This window comes from Leptodactylus fuscus, chromosome 7 (assembly GCF_031893055.1).
Source record: "Leptodactylus fuscus isolate aLepFus1 chromosome 7, aLepFus1.hap2, whole genome shotgun sequence".
Classification (NCBI taxonomy): domain Eukaryota; kingdom Metazoa; phylum Chordata; class Amphibia; order Anura; family Leptodactylidae; genus Leptodactylus; species Leptodactylus fuscus.
In genome coordinates this window covers 133,137,997-133,152,669 of record NC_134271.1, presented here as the reverse complement: position 1 = coordinate 133,152,669, position 14,673 = coordinate 133,137,997, and the positions used below count along the sequence as shown (strand labels likewise).

The following is a 14,673-nucleotide window of genomic DNA, read 5'->3' as shown; positions in this document are numbered from 1 at the left end:
TTTTTTTCTACAAGTGGTTTGTTCCTGCTTGCGGAAAAAAGAAGCAATATGCTCTTTCTTCAGGTGGATTCCGTGGCTGATTCAGCCGAAGACATCCGCCTCTCAACACCTCCCTCCCCACTATGCCCATTCATTTGGGCATAATCTGGGAAGGAATGCCACCACTGCATCGGCATCCAGACACTGCTAGCCGTTTTTTTGTCCAGAGTCTGAGGCAGCCTCTGCGTCAAATTCCGGACCCAAAAACCCTGTCTGAACTTAGCCTTAAGAGCAAAAAAACTCATTTGCCAGTTGGACCAAAGGATAATGAACACAACACTTCACCTTTTGTTAATAAACATTCTTTATTGATGTCCAAGTAAAATCGCAACGCGTTTCGCCGCCTCAATCTTCTTCAGGAGCGGGAATTCTTCCGGAAGTTTGAAGCCAACCCCCAGAAGAAGACGTGAAGAAGACACATTCCTGAAGAAGATGAAGGCATTGGTGGAGATTTTTCTGGCAGCATTGGCTATTCCTACATGTTAGGGACAAAAAAATTGATTTTAATGGTAGAATCCCTTTAAAGGGAGTCTATAACTGCCCCAGCTACTTAAAACCGCTTCCATAGTGCTGTAGTTGCTGGTAGAAGAATACAATCCAAATCTTTCTTAAGTTTCAGAGCCCTAGGAATTCTGAGAAAAAGTACTTTTATTCTTTACTCAAATGAGGATCTTGGAGCACAGGGGAGTTTTCTTCTGTTACTGAGCATTGCTGCATCATCACTAAACCCATCCTACATACAGCTCATCCCCTGGGCTGTGAGATCTGATCCTCTCAGTGTCAGTTGATCCTTACAGTATATAATACCGCACATCTATGAGGACATGAAAGATCTTTATATATTCCAAGATCAGCTGTGAGAGGTATTACTGAACGTGGTAACTAGAGATGAGCGAACAGTGTTCTATCGAATACATGTTCGATCGGATATCAGGCTGTTCGAGATGTTCGATTCCATACGGACACCACGTGGCAAACTCAAAAAAATTTGATTCCCCTCCCACCTTCCCTGGTGCTTTTTTTGCACCAATAACAGTGCTGGGGAGGTGGGACAGGAACTACGACAATGGGGGCATTGAAAAAAATCGGAAAAAGTCATTGGCTGCCGAAATCAGGTGATCTCCATTTTAGACGAATAGTGGATTTCAAATCCGGGTCATATGAGACTGTGAACTTTGTGACTAAGAGACAGGGATAGCTGTACAGGCAGGGATAGCTAGGGATAACCTTTATTTAGGGGGGAATGTTATTAAAAATAACTTTTTGGGGCTCTATCGGGTGTGTAAATGATTTTTTTTGATGTTTTTTGTGAGATAAACTTTTTCCCATAGGAATGCATTGAGCAGCGCTGATTGGCTGAATGAGATACAGAAGATGTGCAGAGACTCAGCAGTGTTGAGCCCGGTCTGCTCAACTACACCGTGTGCCGGTCGGCTCTGCTGTGCGAGCTTGGCACACACTCAGCTCTGCTGATTCTGTATACTGATTCTGTATACTGGCCAATCAACGCTGGCCAATGCCAGCGGTGATGCAGAGCTGAGTGTGTGCCGAGCTCGCACAGCAGTGCTGACCGACACACTGTGTAGTTGAGCAGAACTGGCTCAACACTGCTGAGTCTCTGCACAGCAGTGGTGAGTGTGTACACTCGCTCAGCTCTGCTGCATCACCGCATACCCATAGGAATGTATTGGCCAGCGTTGATTGGCCAGCCTTCGGCCAATCAGTGCTGGCTCTGCCGGAGGAGGCGGAGTCTAAGATCGCTAAGATCAGCAGTGTTGAGCCAGTTCTGCTCAACTACACCGTGTGCCGGTCAGCATTGCTGTGCGAGCTCGGCACACACTCAGCTCTGCATCACTGCTGGCATTGGCCAGCGTTGATTGGCCAGTATACAGAATCAGTATACAGAATCAGCAGAGCTGAGTGTGTGCCGAGCTCGCACAGCAGAGCCGACCGGCACACGGTGTAGTTGAGCAGAACTGGCTCAACACTGCTGAGTCTCTGCACAGCAGTGGTGAGTGTGTGCACTCGCTCAGCTCGGCTGCATCACCGCATACCCATAGGAATGCATTGGCCAGTCTCCAGCCAATCAGCGCTGGCTCTGCCGGAGGAGGCGGAGTCTAAGGTCTGACCAGAATGGAGACTGGTGTGGAGCGATCTTAGACTCCGCCTCCTCCGGCAGAGCCAGCGCTGATTGGCCGAATTCTGAAGACTGGCCAATCAACGCTGGCCAATTCATTCCTATGGGAAAAAGTTAGCTTGCGAAAATCGCAAGCTGACAGGGATTTCCATGTAATAAAGTGACTTTTATGCCCCCAGCCATGCTTCCCCTGCTGTCCCAGTGTCATTCCAGGGTGTTGGTATCATTTCCTGGGGTGTCATAGTAGACTTGGTGACCCTCCTGAGACGGATTTGGGATTCCCCCTTAACGAGTATATGTTCCCCATAGACTATAATGGGGTTCGAAACCCGTGAACAGTGAGCGGCTGTTAGAATCGGATTTCGAACTTCGAACATTTGAGTGTTCGCTCATCTCTAGTGGTAACATTTAGGAATTACAGTCATGAAGAGACAGACCACATAAAGTTACATGGACAGCGGAAACATGTTCTGTGGAGGGGAAAATCACATTTCTCTGGTTTTGGGTCTAAATAATACTTTACAACGTGATTCACAATGACATCATAACATGAAATGTATTACACACCTTTGCAGTGGATAGATGGAGGATGTAGTTTGGTGCAGTTTCCTTCTCCCCCAGGTGTTCTTATACAGTCATATAGTCTGGACTCATTACCAACACACTGGATCTTCTCTGTCCATATTGGTCCAGGTCTTCTTGTATAGGTCAGTAATGATGGCACTGCTTCTCCACATTGAAGTTCCTTACATAGTACATTGGCCGCTCTAAGATCTGAGTCAATATCACAAACAGATCCCCAAGTATCACCATGAAGAGCTTCTAAATGTCCTGAGCAATTACTTGGACCATTGGCTAGTCTGTATTTCCTCTGACCTGATGATAAATCACAATTCACATTACTGTACTGGAATCTTTATATATTAGACATGATGGATATAAATCCATAAGAATATCAGTTTAACCGGTTAAGGACCAGGCCCAAAAGTATGTTAAAGACCAGGCCTTTTTTTTCAAAACTGACATGTGTCACTTTAAATGGCAATAACTTTGAGACGGTTTAACTTACACAAATGATTTTGAGATTGTTTTTTTCGTAACACATTATACTTCATGTTAGTGGTAAATATTAATCAATATTTTTGTATTTATTTATAAAAAAAACTAGGAAATTTGATGGAAATTTGGAAAAAATTGCAATTTTCAAAATGTGAAATTCTCTGCTTTTCAGGCAGATAGTCATACCACCCAAATACATGAATAAATATTATCTCCCATATCTCTGCTTTATATCGGCATCATCTTTTGATTGTCTTTTAATTTATTTTGGACGTTACAAGGCTTACAAGTGTAACAGCGATTTTCTAGATTTGCAAGAAAATTCTCCAAACCAATTTTTTAGGGACCGCTTCAGTTCTGTAAGGAATTATAAAGGCCTGTATAATAGAAACCCCCATAAATCACCCCATTTTCAAAACTACACCCCTCAAATTATTCAAAACAGCATTTGGGATGTTTGTTAACCCTTTAAGTTTTTCATAAGAATAAACATAATATGGAAGTGAAATTTAGACATTTCATTTTTTTTCATTAATACATTCATTTAGACCTAAAATTAACACATTCACAAAGGGTTAAAGGAGAAAATGCATCTCACATTTTGTTATGCAATTTCTCCCGTACACAGAAATACCCCACATGTGGGCGTAAACTGATTTTTGGGTACACAGCAGTGCATGGAAGGGAAGGAGCGACACTGGGTGTGTGAACAGCAGATTTTGCTGGAATAATTTTCAGGCACCATGCCTCATTTGCAGAGCCCCTAGAGTACCAAAACAATGGAAACCCTCCAAAAGTGACCCCATTTTAGAATCTACACCCCTCACAGAATTCATCAAGGGGTATAGTCAGCATTTTGACCCTACAGTTGTTCCACAGATTTTACTAACATTGGGATGTGTAAATGAAAAATTACTAAAATGTCACTTTATCCCCAAAGTTTTAATTTTCACAAGGGGATAAAGGAGTAAAATCCCCCCACAGTTTGTTAAACAATTTCTCCTGAACACGGCAATACCCCATATGTGGCCATATTCTGCTGTATGGGAACATGGCGGGGCTCAGAATGGAAGGAGCGCTATTTGGCTTTTGGATGGCAGATTTTGCTGGAATAATTTTAGGTGCCATGTCTCATTTGCAGAGCCCCTAGAGTACCAATACAGTGGAAACCCCCTAAAAGTGACCCCATTTTGGAAACTACACCCCCCACAGAACATATGAAAGGGTAGAGTGAGCATTTTGACCCTACAGCTGTTTCACAGATTTTATTAACATTGGGGCATGAAAATGAAAAATTACTTTTTTTCCAATAAACTGTCAATTTAGCCCCAAATTTTTCATTTTCACAAGAGGATAAAGGGGAAAAAGCTCCATAAAGTTCGTTAAACAATTTCTCCTGAACACGGAAATGCCCCATATGTGGTAATAATCTGCTGTATGGGAACATGGCGGGGCTCAGAATGGAAAGAGCGCTATTTGGCTTTTGAAGGACAGATTTTGCTGGAATATTTTTCAAGTCCCATGTCGCATTTGCAGAGCCCCTAAAATATCAATATAGTGGAAACCCCCTAAAAGTGACCCCATTTTGGAAACTACACCCCTCATAGAATTTATCTAGGGGTTTGGTGAGCATTTTGGCCTCACAGCTGTTTCACAGATTTTATTAACATTGGGACGTAAAAATGAAAAATTACTTTTTTTTCACAATGTATCGTCCATTTAGCGCCATATTTTTAATTTTGCAACCTGCGCTTTTTATTGGTACTGTTGTGGGGTGCATATGATTTTTTGATCACTTTTTATAGCATATTTTGTAAGGTGATATGGTGAAAAATCATTACTTCCGGCAGGTTTTTTCCGGTTTTTTTTTCAGATGTACACCGTATACATTAAATATTATTTCAGTTTTATTGTACAGGTTGTTACGGACGCGGCGATACCAAATATGCATTGTTTTTATTAATTTTTAGTACCTTTTTTTATATAATTCATTTTGTATAGAGAAAAAGGGATTTTTGGGGCTTTATAACTTTATTACTTTTTTCATACACTTTATTTTTTTTTAACTTTTTTTTTTAAACTTTTTCATGTGTCCATTTAGGACACTTGAATCAGTTGATGCTTTCATGAAAGCACCAACTGATTCTGTATAGTAGCTTGCAAGACACGAGCAGGACATGAGCCTGCTCGTGTCCTGCAAGCAGCAGAGGAAGTGAGACACATCGCTCACTTCCTCCATCGGTCGGCAGGATCAACCAGGTATGTGGGGGCTCCGGTAGTCTGGGGTCACTGGCCAGACCCCAGACTACCTTCTACTGACATCGGCACCCCCCGATCTCTCCGCGGGGGGTGCCGATCAGCTTCAATCTGCGGCGGATCCCTTTCGATCGCGCCGTGATGTTTCACGGCAGGATCGAAAGGGTTAAAGCGTTCAGTCGGAACTGAGTCAGACTGAACGTTGTTGAGGGGGTGGTTAGGTGTCAGTAACACCTAACCCCTGCCCTCCCTCCGCCCCACCCCCTGCCTAGTGAGTCTCTGAAGACCAGCCGTAAATTTACTATCGGCTGGTCTTAGAGACCAGGACTGCTGGCCGTAAATTTACGGCCAGCGGTCCTTAACCGGTTAATAAAGACTTGTCCCTTCCTGCATCCCAGTGTCAGTTTAAGACATGCATCATCAGTCATTCTGTACATCAGGGTCAGACTGGCCCACCGAGGAACCGGTCAATCCCCCGGTGGGACCCGAACCCTGACTGAAAGTTTTCATTTTACCAATGCAGATAAATTGGTCGGGGCCCGATCGGGCACCTGACCAATGCATTTGCCTCAACACACAGGGGCCCCCATTAGCTGATGCTGAAGCTGTACATATCAGAGGACACCATGTGCAGCATCAGCATCAGCTAATGGCAGCTTGTAATCCATTCACTTATCTGCAGCAGCTATCGCTGCTTTACTATGAAGTCTCGTCCCTGCTGCCCGGACTTCCTCCCTCCCCCTCCTCCTCACAGTGTGTAATCTCTCACATCGGAGCATGTGGGGAAGACAGGAAGATGTCTGCTGTGATGCTTCACGGCTGGACTATGTGATTAAATTCTTTTGGTAAAATATACATGTTTAATAGGTATATATGTGTACATTTGTGTAAAGTATGTCTTGTATACTGTGAGTACTGTTTGTTTGTATACAGGTATGTGTGAGTATATACAGTATGCTATAATAATATGTAAGTGTGAGTGTATGTACTGTATATGCGTGAGTATATATAGTATTCATAGATTCATATAAGTATATATATGATTTATATATGGCATATGAATGTATATAAATGTATCTGTGTGAGTATATATGCTATAATAATGTATATGTGTGAGTATATATGGTATATGTACAGTTAGGGCCTGAAATATTTGGACAGTGACACAATTTTCGCGAGTTGGGCTCTGCATGCCACCACATTGGTTTTCAAATGAAACCTCTATAACAGAATTCAAGTGCAGATTGTAACGTTTAATTTGAAGGGTTGAACAAAAATATCTGATAGAAAATGTAGGAATTGTACACATTTCTTTACAAACACTCCACATTTTAGGAGCTCAAAAGTAATTGGACAAATAAACATAACCCAAACAAAATATTTTTTTTTTCAATATTTTGTTGCGAATCCTTTGGAGGCAATCACTGCCTTAAGTCTGAAACCCATGGACATCACCAAACGCTGGGTTTCCTCCTTCTTAATGCTTTGCCAGGCCTTTACAGCCGCAGCCTTCAGGTCTTGCTTGTTTGTGGGTCTTTCCACCTTAAGTCTGGATTTGAGTAAGTGAAATGCATGCTCAATTGAGTTAAGATCTGGTGATTGACTTGGCCATTGCAGAATGTTCCACTTTTTTGCACTCATGAACTCCTGGGTAGCTTTGGCTGTATGCTTGGGGTCATTGTCCATCTGTACTATGACTCACCAGTCAATTCCTTTTTTCTTAGAATGTACCCGACTGTTGATTTTGCTACTCCAAGCATGTCTGCTATCTCTCTGATGGATTTTTCTTTTTTTTTCAGCCTCAGGATGTTCTGCTTCACCTCAATTGAGAGTTCCTTTGAGCGCATGTTGTCTGGTCACAGCAACAGCTTCTAAATGCAAAACCACACACCTGGAATCAACCCCAGACCTTTTAACTACTTAATTGATTACAGGTTTACAAGGGAGACGCCTTCATAGTTAATTGAAGCCCTTAGAGTCCATTGTCCAATTACTTTTGGTCCCTTGAAAAAGAGGAGGCTATGCATTACAGAGCTATGATTCCTAAACCCTTTCTCCGATTTGGATGTGGAAACTCTCATATTGCAGCTGGGAGTGTGCACTTTCAGCCCATATTATATATAGAATTGTATTTCTGAACATGTTTTAGTAAACAGCTAAAATAACAAAACTTGTGTCACTGTCCAAATATTTCTGGCCCTAACTGTATAAGGCCTGGTTCACATCTGTGTTTGGTAAACTGTTCGGGGAGTCGGCATGGGACCCCCCTGAACGGACTACCGAACGCATTAGCAAGCTGTGTGGAGTGAAAGCATGCAGACCCCATAGACTATAATGTGGTCCGTTTAAAAAAAAAAAAAAAAAAGTTTTTGCCGCAGAGAGAATAAAACGCTCACCAGCGCTTATGGCCGGACACTATTCAAACCGATTCAAATGAATGGGTTTGGAAGGTGCTGGCAGGTTTCCGTCTCCTGCGCTGTTCCTTGTGCAGGAAATGGAAACCTGCAGAACGGAGTCCCGGGCGCAGATGTGAACGAGCCCTAAGATGTTAACAACACTGTGGCCGCGGCTTCTACCAGTTTCTTATTAATCAGGGGCTACAGGGGGCGGGTTATATTAGAGGCAGAGGAAGAGCAGGCATATTAACAGAAGTGGTGGGACCAAACCAGGCACTTATCCAATCCTCTGGCATGTGGTACTGTCTGCAGACGCGTGTTTCTAATCCTATGGCATGTATAACTGTGTGCAGACGCGTATATCTAATCCTCCCCTGTGTGGTACTGTGTCGGAGATGCGTATCTAATTCTCTGGCGTGTGGTACTGTGTGCAGAGGCATGTATCTAATCCTCCAAAGTGTGGTACTGTTTGCAGACGTACGTATGTAATCCTCCCCTGTGTGGTATTGTGTGAAGAGGCGCGTATCTAATCCTATGGAATTTGGAACTGTGTGCAAATGCAAATATCTAATTCTACGGCACGTGGTACTGTGTGAAGACATGCGTATCTAATCCTCTGGCATTTCGAACTGTGTGCAGATGTGCGTATCTGTGTACCCTGTGTGGTATTGTGTGAAGAGATGCGTATCTAATCCTCCCTCATGTGGTATTGTGTGAAGAGGTGCGTATCTAATCCTACGGCATGTAGTAATGTGTGCAGACATGCCTATATCTAATCCTCTGGCGTGTAGAACTGTGTGCAGACGCACGTATCTAATCCTCCCCTGTGTGGTATTGTGTGAAGAGGCACGTGTACAACTGTGTGCAGACACGCCTATCTAATCTTCTGGTGTGTGGAACTGTGTGCAGATGCGCGTATCCAATCCTCTGGCATGTGGTACTTTGTGCAGACGCGTGTATCCAATACCCCGGCATGTGGTACTGTGTGCAGATGCATGTATCTAATCCTTCAGTGTGTGGGACTGTGTGCAGACGCGTGTATCTAATCCTTCGGCGTGTAATACTGTGTGCTGATCTGTGTATCTAATTCTCTGATGCGTGTATCTCAGTTTGGATATCAGTGTTGTATTGTGCATGTTGAGTGACCGTGTGTATTACAGTTGGAATTCGAGTGAAAGACTTGCAGGTTTGTATTGGCTAGGGGGGGGGGGGGGGACATTGTGTTGGGAATGCTGTATCTCAGCAACGGTACGTCCGAGCGAGTTGGAGTCTCATCTTAAACCTTCCCGGATACCTGACAGACAGACAGCCAAGAATTCATTTTTATAAGATAGAGGGATCTATATACTGTCCGTGTATACGTGGAAAAAATACGCTTGTATACATCAGTTTGTGCGCTCATTATACCTGTCCCATACAGGTGTGAAGTGAGGTGTATACTTTCCATCTGGTATATACCGTACTTCACATATGCTCAATATATATACCGTCCATGTATACTTGCAAAATATACGCTTGTATACATCTCAAAATGCGTAAGGCTAGCGCAATGGGAGGAGGACGGGGCGTGGAAATCCATCTGGTAGCCCAGGCTGAGCTACTGTGGATCCAATTCCTACTAGTCAGGAGTAGCCAGCATTGCGCTCATCCACAATCCCTGGCTTGATGGCAAGCAGGGTGCAGGGTACAATGCTGACGAGGCCCAAGCACCAGGATCTGGTGTTACAATGGCTAGCGGATATTGCTTCCAGCAGCATTTCCACTAGCCAGTCAGCCACTACCTCCAGTCGTGTTCCTACCCAAGACTCTGCCTCTCCTGGCGATTTAGTGGTTGTGGACCCGCAACCAGCATGTCCCGTCCTTAGTGATAATGACGAGACACAGTTCCATGTTTCTGTTCCAGCTCACAAGTTCATCCTCCTCCTCCTCCTCCTCCTCCACCACCACTATCACCGTTGAAAAACGACATTTCAAACCAACCCTATTAAAGCTCACCTCAAGGGCCTAATATTATGATCCTAAAAGGCTCAATTTTTCCCTTAGGAGCATAATTATTCTCCTACAATCCTCAATTCGTACAAAGAGCCTAATACTCTGCTACTCCAAGGCTCAATTCACCTCAAGGACCTAATACTCTGCTCCTACAATGCTCAACTCACCTTAAGAACCTAAAACTCTGCTCCTACAAGGCTCAACTGACTTAAATGGCCTAATACTTGTCAAAATTGTGACAAGATAGGAAACAGAAATCAAACTTGAACTCAAAAGAAAACATACACACGCAGGTTCTATTATGAAGTTACAAGTAGAAGAGTCAATCGGCAAGTGACAGATGTGGTTCTTTGTGTACACTCTGTCCCATCAAAAAGGTTAACTTGTGGGTGTACTTGAACCCCCTCAATAAACTTGTCAAAAACTCTGTTGGTGTAAGGCTCAACTAGAGCCACAGGTCCAACTTTGACACCCAATACGTCTAGGGCGCAGATGGATCGGAGAGGACAGGGCTATGGTTGGCACTAGGCCCCTCAGTGGCGGTAGTTTGGGGAGGGGGTGCCATTAACATGTCTCAGACCTTGGAGAGTGTTCCCCTGGTGGGTGTGGACCAGATGGCAGTTGTTAGTCTCTTGGAGGAACTCTCCTCTCTGCCACCAGTGAGGGTTGATGAAAACATTCCATCATATTCTGCACCAGTTGCTTGTGGCAATCATTTATGCGATTGATCCTCCCCTCTATCGGAATGAAAGACGAGATGTTATTTTTATATCGGGGGTCGAGGATTACAAAAATCCAGTGATGGTTGGTTTCCATGATATGTACAATGTGTTTGTCACTGGAAAAGCTGCCCGACATGAAGTCAGCCATGTGTGCCAGAGTGTCGCTGCCCCCACCAAAAGGGTCAGTCTCGATTTCCTCCTCTTCCTCCCCCCTTCACCCCATCCGCGCTGAAGCATTGGGACTCACTGAACTTCACCACTAGCCTCGTGTATGAGAATGACATCATCTGCCACTTCATCCTCCTCCTCTTCCTCCGTCATTCAACACTGAGAAGCTGACAGGAGTGTGCTCTGAGTATCTAGCTGTGATGGGTCTGCTCCTATCCTGGACTCCTCAGCGTGGACTCTGACCCTCTTAGTGGACTCCTCAAAGACACGTAGGATTTCACATAAGTCTGCCATCCATGGCCACTCATGGCTGACAAACTGAGGGAGCTGACTTTGAGGAACCCTTGGGTTTTGGAGATGGTACTCCATCAAAGGTCTCTGCTGCTCACACATCCTGCTCCTATGGTATGTTGAGTTCCAGTGTGTGGTGATGTCGCACAATAGCCAGTGTGCAGGCAAATGTAGGCATTGCTGGAGGGTTTTCAGGATAGCAGCAGCTACTGTAGACTTATGAAAGTGGGCACACAAGCGCCTTACATTTGGCAGTAGCTCAGGCACATTGGGGTAGGTTTTTAAAAACCTTTGCACCACCAAGTTGAAAACGCGGGCCAGGCATGGAACGTGTTTGAGCCTGGCAAGCTCCATAGCCGCTTCCCTGTCCACATATGCATGTCCACACGTCGGTGGTCAAGTGGAGCTTAGTGCAAATCGCGGAACTCAAGGCCCGCTTGATGTTATGGGATACGTGATAGTGCAAGGTGGGGACGGCACACCAGGAGTAGTAGTGACGGCAAGGGATGGCATAGCGAGGTGCCACAGCTTCCATCAGGTCATGGAAGGCCTGAGTCTCTAAAAGCCTAAACGCCAACATCTCCAGTGCCAGCAGTTTGGAGATGTGGCTGTTTAAGGCTTGGGCATGTGGGTGGGTTGAACAATATTTTTCCCTGCACTCAAATGACTGGGAGATGGTGGGTTGCTGGGAAGAGGCACATGATGGTGGAAAAGGGGAGGATGAGGGTGAAGTCCCCAAAGTGACAGAGGCAGACGCAGATGTGGAGGTGTCCTGACTGGTGGTCTGGAATGCAGCAACAGCACTGGACACAGTGGAACAGGCAGTGGCGTCAACGCCGGACGACGATTGTCCTTCATTTGCTCTCTCCCACTGAGCCCAGTGCTTGCCTTCCAAATGATAGCGCATGCCTGAGGTGGTAAGGTTGCTCTTTTCAAAGCCCCTGTTGCACAGTGTGCAAACCGCACTAAATTTGTCCTCCACGCATACATGGAAAATCTCCACACCATCGAAGAACATGGCCTCGATGGGGGAGTTTTTCGCGAGTGGCTAGGGCCGGGAACATCTTGGGCTTTGCTGGGTCTGACCTGGCTTCTGTGAACCATCTGTCCTCTTCCTCTTGACATGCTTCTGCCTGTAGCCACCTTTTTTGGTGCTGCGCTTGCCTCCACATCTACATCACTTTCCCCGCTTGACATCACCCGTGTCCAGGTCGGGTCGGTCGCCTCATCGTCCACTACTTCCTCTTCCAATTGCTCACTCTGCTCCTCCTTTTGCACACCGCACATTACAACAGCCTGCCTTGATGGCAACTGTGTCTCATCATCATCACTAAGGACGGGTTTCGGGTCCACAACCACAAAATCGTCAGGAGATGGCGGATGCTCAAGTGTTTGGGCATCAGGACAAAGAAATTTATCTGGTAGCTCCTGGGATTCTGGATTTGTTGAACAGAGTGCTTTAAGGGCCTATAACTCTGCTGCTGCAAGGCTCAACTCACTTTAAGGGCCTGAAAAGTAAATTTTTGTATGGCTCAGCTTTGTGTGGTCTCACCACATCACACACACACACACACACAATGACAGTTAAGGGTGGGGGCTGTTGGATTTCCCATTGCCTATGCTATCTGTGGTTGTCATGGGCTACGTGATTTAAAGGGGTGCATGCTAATGTTTCTTTAGCTTAAAATTTGTGTTTCTGTCCATACTAATGTAGAGGAAAGAAGGTTTCCAAGTATTTTTTCCACTTTCATAGAGGTTCTATTGAGTTTGTAAAGTGCATAGATGATAGTCTGTGATAGTGGGGTAATACTGGGACTTGGCCTTGTTAGATGCCCCCAGACATGCTTCCCCTGCTGCCCAGTTGCATTCCAGAGGTGTTGGCATCATTTACTGGGGTGTGATTGTGGACTTGGTGACTCCAATTAGTCAAATTTTGGTTTCCCCAAAAACGAGCATTTTTTCCCCATAGACTATAATGGGATTTGATATTCGGTCGAATATTGAGGGTCTACTCAAATCGAATTCCGAATATCGAATATTTCACTACTCGCTCATCTCTAGTTCTTATACCTCACAAGACACAGCAGTAAGACAAGACGGAAGGTCCGTTCATGATGTCATGATTATGTGATCAGTTATATGGCCAGTACATCATGGAAGGTTCTAGAGCTGATTAGGTCCAGCCCCATAGAGAATAATAGGAGCAGTAGAGCCGTGTTGCTGTCAATACAGGATAACGTCATATCTTATTATCATCCCTTTAATGTGAACATGTCCATGATTGTAAAGTCTGGGGTGACACTGTCACAATGTGCCAAACATCTGCTTATATAAACTACATGGGGATGAGGGGATAATAAGATTTTGTTATTTGCTTCTCATATCAATTGTTAAAACGGTCTCGGTAGAGAAAGGGTTAATCCTTCCCTATATAAATGCTAGTATGGGATGGCTCCTGTATGTGATATAAAGTGTCTTTGCACATGTGATATTTAGTGTCAGTCTGTGACTAGTTGGAGGTGCAGTTATGGGACATGTTGTCAGGTATAATGCTGGATCCAGACCAGTGTGTGATGTGCGGAGAGGAAGAATACAGCACAGAGACATTTCTCTTACCGGAACATGTCACTGCGAGCAGAAGTCTGGAATGATATAAACCATAGTCTCCATAAAGTCTACATTGTGACAAGGACGTTTCTTCTCCTGTACATCTTACATACAACATCCTTCTGGTTACTCTCACAAATCTCTCTCCTTTGCTCACATTATGTTGTACATTTGCGGTGTTGCATCCCAGCTCTCGACAGATCACAGCAGCAGTGTTTTCTCTGATATGAGTATAATAATACACTCCTGCCCATTCTTTTCCATATCTCACTTCCACCATTCCTTCACATTTAGTGACTCCACCAGAAAGTCTCCCTGCGGAAACAACCAGATAGTAATAAATACAGAAACCTGGGAATGTAAGAAAGAACAATATTAATGTTAAGGACACGTCTTGTGACACACTGGGGAGATTTACTAATAATGTATAAGATTTATTTATTTTAAATTTGATTTTTATTGAGAAAATTTTTTCAACGTATAAAGTCCAACAACAAAACAAGGGTCTGGTCAGACCATACAAAAGGAAAGAACAGAGAGCAAATTCACGACCAGCTGTCAGAATAACAAACAAAAAAAGAGTACAAGCATTAAATACAATGTATGAAAATAGCGACTGTATCGATTCACAAACGTCGTCCAACGTCAGATAGAGCCGGGCCTAGGACAGGGCGGGGAACGGGGGGGGGGGGGGACGGGGGACGGGACGGGACAGAAAGGGTATAGGATGTAGGGAAAGAAACGCAAAACCAAAACACACAAATAACATAAGTACACCAGTGACTCTATGTATGTAAGGTACTGCGTACTCAGGACAAGGTGATACCATTCTAAATTTGGCATGACAAGTACACACAGAGGAATAAGCAACACAGCAACAAGAGACAAATATTTCACAAGTCCTTTCTAACCAATTGTAAGACAACAGCACAATGGCAATAGGGGCAGTCGGCTCGATACCTGGCAGAGTGAATGAAGAGCTGGAAGACGCCGCAGGGACGCTGCA

At 44.5% G+C, this 14,673-nt stretch overlaps 1 protein-coding gene across 1 annotated transcript in view; it reads right to left on the bottom strand.

Moving 5' to 3' along the window:
- The window catches only part of LOC142214520 (scavenger receptor cysteine-rich domain-containing protein SCART1-like), a 65,646-nt gene extending 51,699 nt beyond the window's left edge, over positions 1-13,947 (bottom strand). The window contains exons 1-2 of the mRNA XM_075283468.1: positions 13,677-13,947; positions 2,744-3,052 (exon numbers count right to left, since the gene is read on the bottom strand). Coding sequence (XP_075139569.1) covers positions 2,744-3,052; positions 13,677-13,947 — 580 coding nt within the window. The remainder of the gene's footprint in view (positions 1-2,743; positions 3,053-13,676) is intronic.
- Between the last annotated feature and the right edge of the window lie 726 nt (positions 13,948-14,673).